At 39.5% G+C, this 17735-nt stretch overlaps 1 protein-coding gene across 1 annotated transcript in view; it reads right to left on the bottom strand.

Moving 5' to 3' along the window:
• The window catches only part of LHFPL3 (LHFPL tetraspan subfamily member 3), a 481707-nt gene that overhangs the window by 143113 nt on the left and 320859 nt on the right, over positions 1 to 17735 (bottom strand). Inside the window, exon 2 of the mRNA XM_081101782.1 lies at positions 2161 to 2397. Coding sequence (XP_080957908.1) covers positions 2161 to 2397 — 237 coding nt within the window. The remainder of the gene's footprint in view (positions 1 to 2160; positions 2398 to 17735) is intronic.

Genomic DNA, 17735 nt, shown 5'->3' with positions numbered 1-17735 from the left:
GTTTAAATATTACCAAATAATAAACGCTACTTTGCACAGCAACTATAAATCTTACACCATTTCTCAGACACATGCATATTTGATTTTCTACAAGGCTTAGAATTCTGGTCTCATTGCATACAGAGCCTATTGTACAAAGATCTGAGCTGCCTGCAGAATAGAGCTACTGGTATCTCACAGAGTTCCAGGTAAAGGAATTCTAGTTGTGAAATAAAAGTGTGGCACAATTGAATGCTTCACCAGTGTGGCCTGATACTCTCTGCTACTTTATTAAATCTGATTTGATACCGCTACTGATTTTAGTCCTTGAGAACCAAATGGAATAAACTACACATACATGCAAATGTGACCCGCACAATGGAGAAGATGATGAACACAGGAAAATCATACACTGTCCCCAAACCTTACAGTGGCCTCTTAATTTTCTTTCCCATCCACCCTTTTACTAAAGGGTTTCCAATATATCATTGAATGGAACATGATGCTTTCTTTGATGAAAAGCTAAACAGAAAGGATTAGACATCAACATTTGACGGAGTCATCCAGAAGAAAAGACCCCTTTTGAAAACTGGTGAGTGTTTTTCTATAAAGCTAGCTGTTCCTTTCTAAAGCATGAATTCAGATTTGTTGTCACTCGTCCATGTGGACAGGAGTTAGAATTCCCAATCGCCAAGTAAAAATCGTCCTGTTTCTCTTTTTTTGAAATTTCTTCTAATTTGTGGTCAAAGGATGCCCGGAAAGTTAAAGGTTCTCAGTATAACTTTGAGTTGTGCGGTGAATAAAGAGCATGCTGGTACATTACTGGGTAGTGGTGGAGAGCAAGAGTATGTGGACCAAAGTGGTGTTTTCTTTAACTCATTTTCTAGGGCAAGGTAACTGATTTGAATACTGAGCTGTCCTTATTAACTTTGAAGTGACATTACGGACAGAGCCCGTGTACATCCAACAAATCCAAAGATAACAGAGAAGGTCCCCAAATTAATGAGCACACACGAGAGCACTTTAAATTTGTTAGATGCTTTATAAAGTATAATACTTAACTTCATATTATCCTTTTTTTACTTTGAAAGTAGTTGCATTTTTAAGAAGTTGCATTTTTAAGAAGTAACTTGCTGGTGAAAAGGTTATTTTTGTGTTTAGAATATTGTTGACAGAACCAAGTAAACTAATATGTGTTCTGTCTATATATCAGGGAGATAAAGGGTTTGTGGATGAACCTTGCTGCTCTCCCAGACGTCTCAATTTTCTCTCCTCATAGTTCGTAGTTTATAAGCATAAACAGTGATGGCCTGCATGCTACACTAATATATGCTTGAGGCTTGTTGAAGCAGTGAAGAGTCTCTGATGGTAGCAACTATTTGAAATGAGCTAAATTTCATAATTCAAGGATGGATTTCGTTCCCAATTAGAAATAAAAGCCAGAAGGCGGCACTCAATTGAAGGTACTGATATAAGTTTAAAGTATTAAAGTTAAAGATAATATAAATAGAAAACAGTTAAATGAATCTAAGTCTCTACAGAGACAGTAAATTATATCCCAAGAAATTGGTTTAGAAATCTGGAAAGAAAATTAAAAGATTCATCTTGAATAATGAGTTGATGATACCTTATTGGCCTACTGTAATGTTTCTGTATCATTCACTAGTCAGTGTCCTGTTTTACATCCTAATTTCCTTGTGTTTCAGAAGGTATTTTATTTTTGAGAGAAATCTGAGGACTTTTGATTATCCAGACAACACATTTAAAATTCAGCTAATTAGGTAATTACTTAAATATCTAACTGTAACTTGGGGGCCAGTATCACTACTTTTCACTGAGAGAATGAGTCTGAATTCAAATAAAGTGATTGTGAACAGTTTAGTCAAATAGACAAAAAAAAAAAGTGCTATTCATAGCCATTAACTCAGGAAGAGAAGAAACTGGAAAAGAAATGTATTTAAATAATAATAGTGGACTCAGAGAGCCTCAGAAAGGTAAATGTAAAAATGTAATATTTTCATTGTGGAAACTTCTTGAGTTGAGTCTGGGGAAAACTAGATAGCATTAAAAGATGCAGCAAATTAGACCCACAGGGGAAGCACTGATACTTGATAGGAAATAATAGAAAGTATTGTTTTTGTGGTTAGCCGTCCAGGTAAGAGCTCCCCAAAGCAATCTTACCTTTGTTTTCAGCCTTCAGTTCCTCAGCCATCAAGCTGTCTTGTCGGTTACCAAGCACAAATGCCAGAAACGAGAGGATCAGGGCATCCAGAATCCCAATAATAGCCAGGATGTACGCCCAGCGGACAGAGCAAGCCCCGAGGGTGTACTTGTCTGTCTTTTCTCCACACATCCGTTTTACTTCTTCTGAATCCCAGCCATCGGGGAAGATCATACAGCCAAGCACAAGGCAGGCCGCTGAGAGAGAGGGCAAAAACAAAAAGAAAACGAAAGGAGTTAACATAAATTAAAAAAAAAAACCCCACACATTTTAAATGCGCCCTTGACCGAAATCGAACCTGGGACTCTTCAGTCCGCAAGCCGACGCTCTACCCATTGAGCCACATGAGCTACATTTTATTTTAGCATCCTACCTGGGATGGATATTCCCCCGCCCCTTACTTTAACTTAAAAGCAGCCCCTCGCCACCCCCAAAGGGGACATCTGGCCCAACTGGCATGGTTCAGTGGTTGAGCGTTGACCTTTGAACCAGGAGGTCATGGCTGGATTCCCAGGTTGCAGGCTTGATCCCTAGTAGGGCTTGTGCAGTAGGTAGCCGATCAATGATTCTCTCTCATCATTGATGTTTCTATCTCTTTCTCCCTTTCCCTTCCTCTCTGAAATCAATAAAAAAGAATATATACATAAAAGGGGGACATCTGTAATACTTTCAACAATAAAGATAAGTTTTTTTAAAAAAAAGCAGCCCAGCGCCCTGTAGGAGCTGTAGGAATGCACTTCAGAGCGAGCCCAGGCATTCTGAGAGAAGTGAAGGGATTTTGATCTGTAAGAAAATACAAAAAATATTGAATTTTGGTGCTTATTTGTATAAGGCTTCCATTGTAAATAGGAATCATATGTAGAAGAAATCATAACACCACAGAAGGATAATTCAACGCTGGCTTTGAAGAGCTGTGACAGAGCCAGATAAGGGACTAGGATACCATGGACAATGCCAGAGGGTATATTGACTTTGAGTCACAGCAAAATATAATTTTATGTTGTGATCTCTGGAACACACACACAGAAAAGATTCTTGAAACCGTAGTTTCCACATGCAATTTTACTCTGATATTGTCTATCCTATTCTGTTCTATTTCATTTTTTAAAAGGCTGAAAAGCAGTACAACATGGTGTGGCACCACTGAGTTTTATGGGAACTCAGAAATTTAAGGATAATACTTGTATTCTTTAGCGTGTCTGTGGGGTTTCCCAACCACCTCAACAAACAGTACCTATACTCTGACTAGATGTCCCACAATTCAACTCAGTTCTGACACTATCTACCTAGAGATAGCACCAGATTCCACAGGTCACGGGACTGCTCCCCGCTTCACATGCCAGCCTCAATCCCAGATTATTACCTGTGTTCTGATAACTGGCTACAAACTGTAGGTTCCAATGACCCCGCCAAGGCAGGATGCCAATGGGAAATCTAGGTCAGTACTTCTGACTCACTGGCTATATAAATCAGAGGTTCCCAGGACCCCTTTCTCATGTTCAGTTAATTTACTAGAGCAGCTCACAGAACTCAGAGAAGCATTTTACTTACTAGATTACTGGTTTATTACAAAAGTATCTATTTAACTCAGAAACAGCCAGAACAGATGTGTAGGGCAGGGTATGGGAAAGGAGCAGAGCCTCCATGCCTTGTCCTGGTGCACCACTTCCAGCACCTCCACATGTTCACCAATCCGGAAGCTCTCCCAACTCCATCCTCTGGGGCTTCTATGGAGGCTTCCCAGGCATGATTGATTAAGACATTGTCCATTGGGGATTGATTCAACCTCCAGCCTATTCCCACTCCAAAGAGGACAAGGGGATGGGACTGAAAGTTCCAACCCTCTAATCCCATGTTGTTTCTCCTGACAACCAACCCCCATCCTTAGGTGAGTTCCTAAAGTCACCTTATTCACATAGCAAGAAACATCTTTTAGCAGCTCTGTGCCAGGAACAGTGGAATAAGACCAAATACATGTTTCTTATTATAAATCACAATATCGCAATTGCCCGTTTTTGAACTCTCATAGCTGTTGACTGTACCTACCTTAGAATCCCTGTTACTTTTTATATTTGTTATTTATTTGCAAATATTATCTCAATTAATAGACTATAAGCTTTCTGAGCAAAGAGTCTTTGGTCAGTCATCATATTCATTGCACCTTATACATAGTTGGCATTAAAATACTTTTGAATGGGGGAGTGAATGAACGAATAGATGAATTGTAATGGTTAGATGGTACACTCTAAATATAGTTTATAGAAGTCAATATCACAACTACTCAAGGTCACAAAAACTAAAAGGTCTAGTTACAGAGACAATTTTGTTATGACTAGACAGCGGATTATAAGTACTTGGAAGAAGAATAATTAGAAAAAAGTGAAGTTAATGATATAAAATATTTTCAAATTCCTGTTCTCTTTGAATCTCTCAGCACTCTATACCAACATTCTCTCTAAGGCATTGTCTAGCAATAACAATGTATGTATTTAAAAAATATGTGGCAGTCATGAGCAAAAATTCATTTTATTTGAGAAGACATAGAAGATCTTTGAATCCAAACCATGGTTCAGAAAAATCACCTCTAAGGATGCTATGCTCCTTGGAATACTTAAAAAATATATTCTAAATGCTTTTTTACATATTAAATAATTTTGTCTACGAGAAAATTAGTTTCTTATAAAGAAAAAAATCAAATATTTTTCTCTTATGAATGGGAATCTCTTGGAGAATGACTTATAGCATTAGTAATAGAAATCTCCATTGACTAGTTTAGGCAAATTATTGGACATCACAGGACAAGTTCACTGGAACAGGATGTTTGTGGAATGGTGACATCAACAAAGACATCTTTTCTCAAAGACATCTTCTTTTGCACTCAGGGTAGACTGACTCTATTAGAAGTTTCCATTTATGGAAACTTAGAAATTGGGATAAAAAGAACAGAGGCAGAATTAGCACTCTGAAACTAAAACTATAGAACAATGGCAATTCTTTGTTCCCTATCTTCAAAGTCTATTTTAAGTGAAGAATCTGAAATAAAAAGACATAATACACAATTGTGCTTAGTTTTATGTTGTTATAAAATTAGAATTTTAAAAATGAAGTTCTTATTTTCCATAGTCTAAGGGTGTTGGCTGTTCAGAGAAATCTTAATATAAGAACTGGGCTAACAAGGTCTGGGTTTGGTCTCCTGGGGAAACCAAACCCAGGGTTAGGCCTCTCCCTCACCCCCAGCAGCCGTGAACTCCAGGTGTCCTTCTGCCCACAAGGAACTGGAATATGTGTTGGACTCTTTGCTCCCTTTTTGTTTGCCTGCTCTTAACGTGACAGATATAATATTTTTATAATTTATATGTTTGGAAAATCTCAATGCTTATATAATAGGGTACTGAAAAATAAAACAATTGCATTAAAAAGTGTTCAAAACATGCCCTGACCAGTTTGGCTCAGTGGCTAGAGCGTCGGCCTGTGGACTGAAGAGTCCCAGGTTCGATTCCGGTCAAGGGCATGTACCTTGGTTGTGGGCACATCCCCAGTAGGGGGTGTGCAGGAGGCAGCTGATCCATGTTTCTTTCTCATGGATGTTTCTAATTCTCTATCCCTCTCCCTTCCTCTCTGTAAAAAAATCAATAAAATATATTTTTAAAAAAACGTAAGTGAAATCTCTGATTAAAATCCAATTTTAAAATAAATAAATCCTATCCTTTTAAAAGCTGTGTTTCTAGATAGCTAAAACACATTTTATTTTCTGACAATGTATTATCAAAATATACATTTTCTTCCTTCCCCTATCCAAACTTCTTCTACTTGGCTATTGTGTTTTATTTTTGAAAGGCTGAGGCCCCTGAAAGTTATAGTGTGTTTAAGATTAATTTAAGCCATTAAAATAGCTTAGGCTCTGTTGGTTTCTTTGGAAAGGTATTATTATGCTCTGCATTAATGCTTGAATGCTATAATAAATTCTGTTTTCTGGCATTCGATTAGCCAGAACCTTATTAACCTGCACGATTTGTATAGCCACTGAAAACAAACAGCTCTTCCTAATCCTGACTAAGAAGTACCTGCAAGACCTAGGCTAATGTCTCAGTCAATAAAATATTAAATACTATTCCTCTTGGCTTTATAATTAATTGCCTCTAATTCTTTACAAATTATTCATCCTGTGAGATGTAACACCATAGTTACACTAAACAGTAGACTATACAAAGCACTGGAACATTTGATGAATTTGGACATGCTATTTCCTGACCACGAGGGATACTGGAGAATTAGTTCCAATTGGGCTATTATCCAAAATTGGGTTTCTTATTAGAATGTCACCTAGGAAATGACTACCTTACGTGCAGCCATATATATTCCTTCATCTCGGCAGCAGGTTTTCTGCAAGTATATCAGAGGGACATTCTTGAATGTTAAAGAATAATGAGAGCCAAGTTGGAGGTGAGCAGAGAAGAAGGATGAAAAGAAAACCGTGTCCTTACTGTATGATTTCATGACGTCTTCTAATCGAAAATACATAATAAAGACATCCTTGTGAGGGCATGATTGTGATCACAATTTTAAGCACATCCCAAATGATTAGGAAGCATTTGCATGCTGAAGGGAACCTCTGTGTAGAAATTGATGTCCACAATAGGTTCTTACCAAATAGCACACAAACAGCTAGTGGTTCCCCAGGGCCACTAATTGCTCTGGGATTTGTTTTTTAATCCCCCTCCCCTGCCCAAAAGAGCTGAATGTAAGCTCTGTGAAGAAAACACCCTTAGAAACATCCACAAATGTTTTTAATTGGGTCTTACCCCCCCCCCAAAAAAAAAAAAAAAAAAAAAAGAAGCGAGATGAAAAAAGCAACAGGGGGAGCCCTGACCGGTTTGGCTCAGTGAATTGAGCGTCGGCCTTCGGACTGAAGGGTCCCAGGTTCGATTCCAGTCAAGGGCGTGTACCTTGGTTGCGGGCACATCCCCAATAGGGGGTCTGCAGGGGGCAGCTGATCGATGTTTCTCTCCCATCGATGTTTCTAACTCTCTATCCCTCTCCCTTCCTCTCTGAAAAAGAAAATCAATAAGATATATTTTAAAAAAAGAAAAAAGAAAAAAGCAACAGGGGGCCGGCCTATGGTTTGGGTCACTTGGGTCTCCTGATTTTGCTGGTCCAACTGTCCTAATCAGGATTGTTAATGTTGGGAGCCTGAGAACTGCTTATTTTTTGGATGGAAACACAAAATCTAGATTCATTCTTTAAAAAGTCTATGCCCTGTTGCACAAAGAGCATGATAAACTGCCTCATGCTGCTGAAACACTCAAAGGGAACTTGATGAACAAAATGAACCTGCACCCACTTAACTAGCAGTTATTCGGGCATACAGTCATAGAGGGCACTGATGCCCTCACAGCTGCCAGGCTGTGGAGGGGGAATGTGCACAGGACTCTCACTCTAAACACCTGAGAAAGGGGACACAAGAGTCATTCCTACAGCTTCTTCATTAGCACATGGCCAGCAAACTTGAGCTACGTATGGTATTTATATATTTGGAAAAGGTATTATATTCATACCTCAGTTTACCTCTGGAAAACTGAGTCACTAGACAAGCCAGGACATGACTTACTGTGGTTTAGAGTCCAGTGGAGAAAACAAATGGTCTCCTGATAAATTTTGATTTTAAACCCAGTATCATTTTATGGGCATTTAACATGGGGCCATAATACAAAAGATACAACATACCTTAGAAAGGGGGTGGTGGTGGTGCGGTGTGTGTGTGTGTGTGTGGGGGGGAGGGTAGTGTGTAAATAAACACTGGGGTCTCAAAGGGAAGAGTTAGAAAGTTGTGTGTGATAATTAGAGCGTTGCTACTCTGCCCAGTCAGCCCTAACTGCCGGAGCAAAGGCATCTGTACCTGTGCGGAGCGAGTCTGCACCCCGAGCACAGGTTTCACCCCCTGCAGAGAACTCCCTTTTATAGAATGACTAGAGGCCTGTTGCATGAAAAGATTCATGTAATAGGCCTTCCCTTCCCCTGGCTGCCGGCACCGGTTTTCCTCCGGCACCCGGGACCCAGGCCTTCGCTCTGGCCGGAGCCGCCTTCAAAGCCTTCGCTGCTCCAGCCGGAGCTGCCTTCAGTGTTTGCTCCGCTGCTTCGTGCCTACATATGCAAATTAACCGCCATCTTTGTTGGCAGTTAATTAGCATATCTTGCTGATTAGCCAATGGGAGGCGTAGCAAAGGTATGGTCAATTACCATGTTTGTCTATTATTAGATAGGATACTAGACACAAGGAAAAGCATTCAATTGTAAACCTCACTTGCTAATTTGCTCAAACTTTGAGGGTTAATAGCCAAATATAATACAAATCAGAATTTAGAACTTAAAAATACAATGCAGTTCTGATCTCTAGAATGCTACTAGCTGGCCTTTGATATATGTCTCAGATCCAATAAAATTCATTGACATCTCGATAATGACAATAATACTCACCACGAATGGGGTGCACCACCCACGCACAATCTCATTTAATTCTCAAACAAAGCGAAGGGCAACATGAGAACACTTCTTCCTGGCTCCTCTAGTTTTCACAAAGAGGGATTTTTCCTGAAATACCCTTGACCCTTTATCTCATTCCTTATTCCTCTCCATGGAGATGGGGTGAGTTCCCTGAGAAATATCTGGTGGAGAGGAACTGGAGTACCAGCCGAGCCCCTTCCTTCCTTTAGCTCAGGAGCTGTTTGTTTGTGGGAACCTATGTTCCACTCCCCTGTGAGGCAGATTTTATACAGCCTGGGCTTGGGTTTCCAGTGCTGCCTGGGGAGTAGGAAGATAAGCATGCCAACTTCTGGGGGTGCAGATTAAGAAGCCCTTTTGGCTAAGAAACCCAGATCCATATTCTTCAGCCTTTCTCATAATAAAGGGGATATTTTGGTCTCCATCTGCCAGCTCTTCTCTCTCTCATCTGGTTGAGAGCTTGGGAGGCTGGAAGTCTGAGATCAGAGTACCAGCATTGTCCATTCCAGTGGGGCACCCTCTTCTAGGTTGTATAGAAGGTTGACTTCTTGTCCTAACCTCACATGGTGGAAAGAGCCAGCTGACTCTCTGGCCTCTTTGTATAAGGGCACTAATCTCACTCATGAGGGCTCCACACTCATTACCTAATTACCTCCGGCTCCTACTACTGGGATTAATGTTTCAACCTACTAATTTTGGGGGAACATAAGTATTTAGGCCATTGCAGAGGGGGAACAAAGGGTTGTCATTCATTGCTTTATGCCAACCCAACATTATTTTCTTTTGTACAGATGAGGAAGCTGAGGCAGAGATATTTCAAATAGTGGCTCAAGGTTATACAAAGCCCCAAAACAATAGAACCAGGATTTGAATTCAGGCAGTCTAGCTTTGGAATCTACAGTTTTAACACCATCTATGCTATTATCTTTTACTTATCAATAATAGTGATGCTTGCTATAATCACTTTAAAGTAGTTTTAGTTCAAAGAACACTCACAGAGTCTTGGCAGTGCTTAACATATTGTTTATAAGTTAGACATTTATTCTTTGAGTATAAGAACTATTACTTAAAATAACACTTAGGCCGAAACCGGTTTGGCTCAGTGGATAGAGCGTCGGCCTGCGGACTGAGAGGTCCCAGGTTCGATTCCGGTCAGGGGCATGTACCTGGGTTGTGGGCACATCCCCAGTAGGAGATGTGCAGGAGGCAGCTGATCGATGTTTCTCTCTCATCGATGTTTCTAACTCTCTCTCTCCCTTTCTCTCTGTAAAAAATCAATAAAATATATTAAAAAAAAAATAACACTTAGAAGCTGTTAGCTTTTGTATGTATAAATATTTCTTTTGTTTACATTAGTATTTCGCCTAATCATAATTCTATCTTATATGTAGTGCCAAGAACATTACAGTAATTATTAATTCTAAATGTGTGGGATGGGAATTAATGAAGTTTTACTGCATAAATATATGTAATTTAGTTTTATACACATGTCACAAGAAAATCATCCCTATCTTTTGGATTGATATTTTAAGTTGGCTATAAAGGCCCCTTCCCCTGGCTGGCCCTGCCCCCAATTGGCCCCCCTACCCTGATTGTGGGTGGGGCCAACCAGCCAACTGCCTTCAGCCCCTCCCCCCAGCTGGCCTGGCCTGATTGGCCCCGATCAGGGTGGGCTGGCCAGACCCCACCCATGCACGAAATTGCGCACTGGGCTTCTAGTATGTAGAATAAGTAATTCCTGCTTAAGGTAAAAATTCATGTCATTCATGAATCAAATAGGTTGTATTTAAGTTTTGTGAAGATTTCTTTCTTTCAAAAGACAGTGTTTTAATGAACAATTCAATAAACATACAACTGAAAGTGCTGGTAGGTCACAAACATGTCTGAAATTTGCAGGTGAGCCCTTGACTTAGGTAACGTTTTCACTTGCTCTCCACTCTGACTCACCATGGGACTCAGGGAAAGTCACTGTTGGCTAGAGTTAGACAGAGTTGGAACCTCAAGCCAATTTGTCAGCATTTAATTTCTCAATTGAAGGGGTGGCTTTAGGAGCCACTGAATTCCTCCTCAGATGATGAGCTCTCCCCAGCCTGCTAGACCCCAGAAATAGGGTGCCCATTCCAGACTCTTTCCTGAAAAAGAATTTGGCACCAATGATGGCAGCACAGTTTTCTTTTACACAGGCTGCTCACTTTTAATTTGATGCCTTTGAAGTAACATTTTAATGCTTTAGAAACTTCAAATGGCAAAAACTGTTCAAAGAAAACACATGGAAAAAATACATAGTACACTAAAAATATTAGAGTGGAACCAAGTTCAAGAAAAGAGTGCTTCTCCAACCATCCTTATAAGGAAGGGCCTTACTTTCAAGGAGGCATCAGATGCCATATTTGCACATGTTTAATAGGCTCCCAGGTTATACTTTCCCACAATTTGGATGATTATCTATCATCTATCTATCTATCTATCTATCTATCTATCTATCTATTATCTATCTATCTATCTATCTATCTATCAATCATCTATCTATCTGGCATCTATCTATCTATCTATCTATCTATCTATCTATCTATTTATCTATCTATCTATCTACCTACCTACCTACCTACCTTTATCTATCTATCCCTCTGCCTCAGTCCTGGTCCTCATTTAGTTTAAAGAAAAGTTGCATAAGGTATGGAGTGCTGTCAATCTCTTGCAGGGAGAACTTATAATATACTTCAGGACAGACATAATCTAGATGAGGCACTGAATTATTTTCCACTGCAATGAAAAGAGCAGCACAGCACCATGGGGCCCTGGATAGCAAATCTTCAGGGTTGACTGTTCCTGATGCCTAGTGTGCTCCTATTCAGTGTTATTCCCTCCATTTGAGCATCTCGTCCCTTGGATACGTAAGATCAAGGTTACATGGACTCCAGGGGCCTGATTTATTACATTTAAAACAAAAACTACTAAAGAGAAAGACCATTATTTGAGTTTTTAAATTTCTTGCTCCCTGCCCTCATCAGATTTCCCTTAAATGTTTGTTTGTTTTTTCAGACTTCCATTCTTTTTGCTGCTCCTTGAAAAAATTTATTCAGACTTGGGAAAATAATTTGAGATATGTTAGGCTTTGACCAATCTATGGTGAAAATTTCCAGTAATTTATATTTTTATTGAGAATACTGCTGCTTTAGAACAAGAAACTGCTCCCAGAGAAACCAAATTGGAACTGTCAGTAGTTATCAAAAAAAGGTATAGGACAAAATCCAGTTCAAGAGATGGTGAGAGAAGTCAGTGTGTTAAACGTTCTGTCAAAAGATTTCCACACATCTTTCAACTTCAAATTCTAAAAGCAGTAGCCAAAATGTTATAGATAAAACCTTGACTAATATGACATTTGAAGAATAATGCCTGAACAACAATGCCTTCCCTTGGTTAAAAGGAAACTTAACCCAGTCTTAACTTGCCAGTGAAATGCCCAGAAGGTATGTTAGTTTTGAACTTGGGCACTAGAGTAGCTGTGGGGAAGGTTCTAGAAATCGAGCAGGGAGCTTGGGCTTTTGCTCTTTGTGTTAGGGATCTTTCCTCCCCTTGAGACTCTGTACTTTCATCCTTTAACCATGGCCCAGGTTCCTTCTTGGTATTAAAAAAAAAAAAACCATTGTAATTTATTTACCACTCTTACCTGAGGCCTGGGTATGCTGATGGAATTATAGTACTTTGCTGATCTAAAGCACTTTAAATTCTGGGGTGGTGCTCATATAAATTACTGATGAAATGCTTAGTTGGAAACATTTAATACAGTGATAGGACAGTACACTTGTTCAAATGTTCCACTAAAGAATTTCTTTGCTTCTTCCAGGTTTGTCTGTTTTGTTTTATCACTATTTGAATCCAGAAGCCCAGTTGCATGTTCACCCAGAGTAGGGGATATTAATTCTTGTTGGAGACCAATATATGACCATGAGAACTTAAAACTTCTGAATGGAAATTAAGAACAGTCTAGACTCTGGTGGTCCATGAGGTCTGAAAGATTGGCGACCGCTGGTCTAGAGCAGCCATGATCTGGGCCTTGGTCCTGGTCCCTATTTTTATATGAGCCCAGCTCTAGGGGATAAAAAGATGAACACACATTATCCAGCCTACAACACTGTGTGCTCTCCCTCGTCAAGGTATTGTTTGTAGTCTTCAAAGAGAAGCTGATTTTTATATATAAAAGAAATATCATTTGGCAAAAATTGTAATTTTGTTGATTCTAGAGTCAAACACAATCTAGATTAGACATTTCTTCATTTGTAATGTGTATTCATTTTCTATTGCTACTCTAATGAATCACTACAAACTTAGTGGCTTAAAACAACACAAGCTTATTATCTTACTGTTCTAAGATCAGAATGCTGATATGAGGCTCACTGGGCTAAAATCAAGGTATTGGTAGGATTGTATTCCTTCATGGAGGCTCTAGGGTTAATCCATTTCTTCGCCTTTTCCAGTTTCTAGAGGCTGCCTGCATTCTTTGGCTAATGACCCTTTTCCATCTTCCAAAATCTGCATGGAGTCTAGTCCTTTTCACATACCACATCTCTGACCCTCTCTTTTGCCTCTTCTTCTATTTTTAAGGATTTGTGTGATTGGATTGAGTCAACTCAGATAATCTAGGACAATCTCCCCATCACAAGGTAAAAATGATTAGCAAACTTAAATGCAGTTGCAAATGTAATTCCCCTTTGTCTTGTAATTTAACACATCCACAGGTTCCAGGGATTAGGGTGTAGACATCTTTTGGGGAGGAAGCAATATTTTGCATACCACATAATGTTACACAAAAGTAGTGTGTTATATAATATTGTTCCTTATTTCTTTTTTTTTAAAATATATTTTATTGATTTTTTACAGAGAGGAAGGGAGAGAGATAGAGAGTTAGAAACATCGATGAGAGAGAAACATCGATCAGCTGCCTCCTGCACATCTCCTACTGGGGATGTGCCCGCAACCCAGGTACACGCCCTTGACCGGAATCGAACCTGGGACCCTTCAGTCCGCAGGCTGACGCTCTATCCACTGAGCCAAACCGGTTTCGGCTTGTTCCTTATTTCTGATTTGTAGTTAAAACAGCCCAGATCAAGGGGAGTAAGTCAGTTGTAGATCTCCTGTGTGGCATAAACACTGAGCACTTGTGCTTCCCAAGTTTGGTTCTCCATGGATCTCTGCTGGCTTTTCTCAGCTTGTGACATGGTTCTCTCTTGGCTTCCTGCTTAGCTTTACAGTTTCATGTTGGGACCAACATTTTCTTTTTAATATGTTTTTATTGATTTTTTTTTGAGAGTGATATAAGGGGGGGGGAGGGAGGGAGGGAGGGAGGGAGGGAGGGAGGAAGGGAGAGAGAGAGAGAGAGAGACACACTGGGGATTGAACCAGTGACCTGTAGGTGCACAGCACAGGATGATGCTCAGCCAATTGAGCAACCTTGGCCAGGGTGGGACCAACATTTGGTATTATTTTTAGCCTGCTTGTCTGGAGCCTTCTATCTTTCCTGGTTTTGACTGTGTAACATTTTTTTTCTTAAACTCTTAAAGGCAAGCTTGAATCATATGCTAAGGCTGGATCACCTTGACCAAAGCAAGCAATGTCCATAAAGGTCATGACTTGGGGGCCTTCTTGCTGCAGGACCCAATTCACTGCTTGCTCACCTCCCTGACCTGAATATTGCCTCCAGCTTGAATCAAGTCTAACTTTGGAATAAGTTGGGACTGAATACTGGCTATTCCCATTAGTGACTCTGTGTAAGGTCAATCTTGCTAGTCCCAACTTTCTCCCTTTCAGCATTGCTAATTCTCCCAAACAGCATTCTATTTTCCTGAACCCATCCAAACCGCAGTAAACAAGGCCACCACATCAACCCCAGTCCTGTAGAGGCTGTTACCAAAAACTTTATTGTCTTCATTCCTCAAAATGTGGGTGATCAATGTGAATATCTCTGCTATCTGCAGAATGACAGTGCTAAGTTTCCCAATGCTTTTGCCATTTGTCACACTTGGAAATTTGAATAAGATTGCATCTGGGTCGTGCCCCTTACATCTAGGTACTGATGCACTCAATCTCTGGGCTCAACCTTCAAACCTATCTTCACAAAGATAGGCAACATATTCAAAGGTCCAGGTGTAGTTGAATGTAGGTGGAGTTTGTTATGGGCCTAATGTGTAGGAGGAGCTCAATACCTCAATTCTTATCCATTATTCCCATGTTATCAATGCTGATCCATGAACACTAATGGTATTATTTTTATATCAAGCCAGAGTCATCAATTAGGTGTCTGAGAGTTCAGAATCCCCAGTGAGATTTTTAGTTTGAGCAAATGTTAAAGAAAATAAAAAATTTGTCAGGGAAATAGTAGTAACAACTAGCAGTGCCTTTATTTTTTAAAATATTTTGATTATGTATAAATAATAGCTAACATTATTGAGCACTTGTGCCAGGCACTCTCTTCTAGGAATCAACTCCTTTAAACCTCATTCCAACCCTATAAAGTAGGTGCTATTATTACTCCTATTTTATATAAGTTGAAATAAGAATAGAGAGCTTAAGAAACTTGAAGAATGTCACAGGTAGTAAATTAGGTACCAGGATTGACACCTTGGATTGTTTGACTGCGGTTATATCTCTTAACCATTATAAAATTATAGAGTTTAACTTTTACTATTTCAGGAAACTACAGACCTTTCCTCTCACAGTAAAATTAAAACACCAATAAAGACATATTCACCTAACAACTGGTGAGACTGATATAGATAATCTGACAAAAGACCAGTCTTGACTTAATTAGAGTCAATAATTAAGGTTGAAGCAGGTTGGAAAAAAATGTAAAAATATTTGTGTTGCAGTATATGGCTAGAAGGCCATTATTAAGGAATGGTCTTTTTTGGGGGTGGGTGGGTGGGTAAGAGATCAACTGAAGGACTTGTATGCATGCATATAAGCATAACCAATGGACACAAGACCCTGGGGGGTATGGGAGGCTAGGGGAAGGTCAAGGGGAGAAAAAAAGGAGACATATATTATATTCTTTGTAATACTTTAAGCAATAAAACAATTAAAAAAAAAAGAAATGGTCTTGTGGTGGAACAATATAAGGATTCCCATGAACATTAAGAAATGGGCCAACTTATCTCAAAGTATTGGCATTCTGAGTTGTCAAATTGACATCTCTAGAAATAACTGGTAACAAAATCTCAGTAAACTAAAATGCAGAAACTTCATTGATTTTTGTTGTTGAACTTTAGAGTAATATATTCCTAGTTAAGGGAGTTGCTGTCAGCATCTGATGAGTCTTAAGAGGTGCCATTTTTTTGTATGGCCGAAAATGAAGCCATTTTACATATCCAATAGCCTTTTCAGTCAGGCAACTATTACTTATATCCCATGTCTGGAGACAGTGGTGATCAAGACAAGTCTATTTCCTTCTCTCAATGGACTTATAACCTAAAAAGTACCCAGTTTATCTGCTGTAATGACTAATCAAGTGAGAAAAAAAAAAACCCCTGCAAACATAGACTACTGAGTGTAATGCTTTGGGATTTCAAAAAGTTCACTGAAAGGGAAAATTAAAGATTTTTAGTCCTGAACCATTATTCGTTCAATCAGATCCAGGAGTTGGAAGAGCACTGGGGCACAGAGGACTGAGAGTTGGAGGAGGGAGGTAAAACAGTATGTGTGGTCATGATTTTTAAATTATAGCATATAAATATTAAAATCTAGATATACATATAACTATTAAGAATAGGAAGGTAACCAGTATCAAAATAGAAATACACAAAACTTAAAATTACCAGTGCGGGCAAGAGGGATTTTTCAAAAGGTAATAATTCCAGCAAAAGGAAGGTGAACTTAGCCTATAGTCTCAAGCTGAGGGGGTTGGGAATGTTTCTTTTATATTCCAATAAGATTCAAACTTATGCTCCTTCTATCATCAATAGTGTGGTATGTTATTCATCTCTTCTACTGGAAGCATAGTAAATATTGATATTTCCAGAGTGAAAGTTATGTTTCCTTGAAAGAGTCCAAATAACAAGAAAAATGATTTACCATTACCGTATTTGGGATGAGAATACATCATATCTTTTTTCAGTATCAGATTTTAGATGGTGCCTAGAGACCTGAGTAATCTAAGGACTGTAAAAGCAGACGAGAACCTCGCTCTTGGATCTTTCTACATGACGATGGGTGTTTGGTTGTTTCTACCAGCCCGCCATGCTGGGCCTTGGAAGTGAGGGGAAGAGTTCTAGGCACTCAGACTCCCGTTCCCCTCTCACCTTTTATTTATTTCCGAACTACAGGTTTTTGATGTCCTCTCTGATGTCCCTCTGGACTTCTCCATCACTCTTTTGGGAATTAAGTATCATTTCATGATTTTAGATTACTCTTGCTTGGTTTGGCTAGTAGTATCATGACTGAATATGTCCCCTCAAATCTCATCTTTTCTTCTTTTATACATCTTCATTCCTGCACTAGGTGTGTGTGTGTGTGTGGGGGGGCACATTGGATCCTTAAATCCTGCAGGAAGTGTTTTCAGTCATACAGATGCAACCAGTGGAGAACTCACCATAATGGAGCCAGTATTCAGAAAGATATTGAAAAAGTACTAGAGCCCTAACTGGTTTGGCTCAGTGGATAGAGCGTCGGCCTGTGGACTGAAGGGTCCTGGGTTCAATTCTAGTCAAGGGCACATGCCCGGGTTGCAGGCTCCATCCCCAATAGGCTATGTATAGGAGACAGCTGATCAATGATTCTCTCTTATCATTGATGTTTCTATCTCTCTCTTCCTCTCTGAAATCAATAAAAATATATTTTGAAAAAAGTGCTAGAGAAAATAGAAAAGATAGCTCTGTATTCCAAATTCCTCATGGGTCAGTGGAGGAGAAGGAACGTCCTCCTTGTGGAGCCTGGAGGACCTCTTTCAGGGATGGTTAAATCCTTAAGTTCACTGAGGTTCCCTGAGGTTCCAGTTACATGTGACTATTGCAGACTGGTCTTCCCATGATATCAATTACTGCAA

This window comes from Myotis nattereri, assembly GCF_964212035.1.
Source record: "Myotis nattereri genome assembly, chromosome: 11".
Classification (NCBI taxonomy): Eukaryota; Metazoa; Chordata; class Mammalia; order Chiroptera; family Vespertilionidae; genus Myotis; species Myotis nattereri.
The sequence above is the reverse complement of the archived record's forward strand: the minus strand, read 5'-3'. Positions and strand labels throughout refer to the sequence as shown.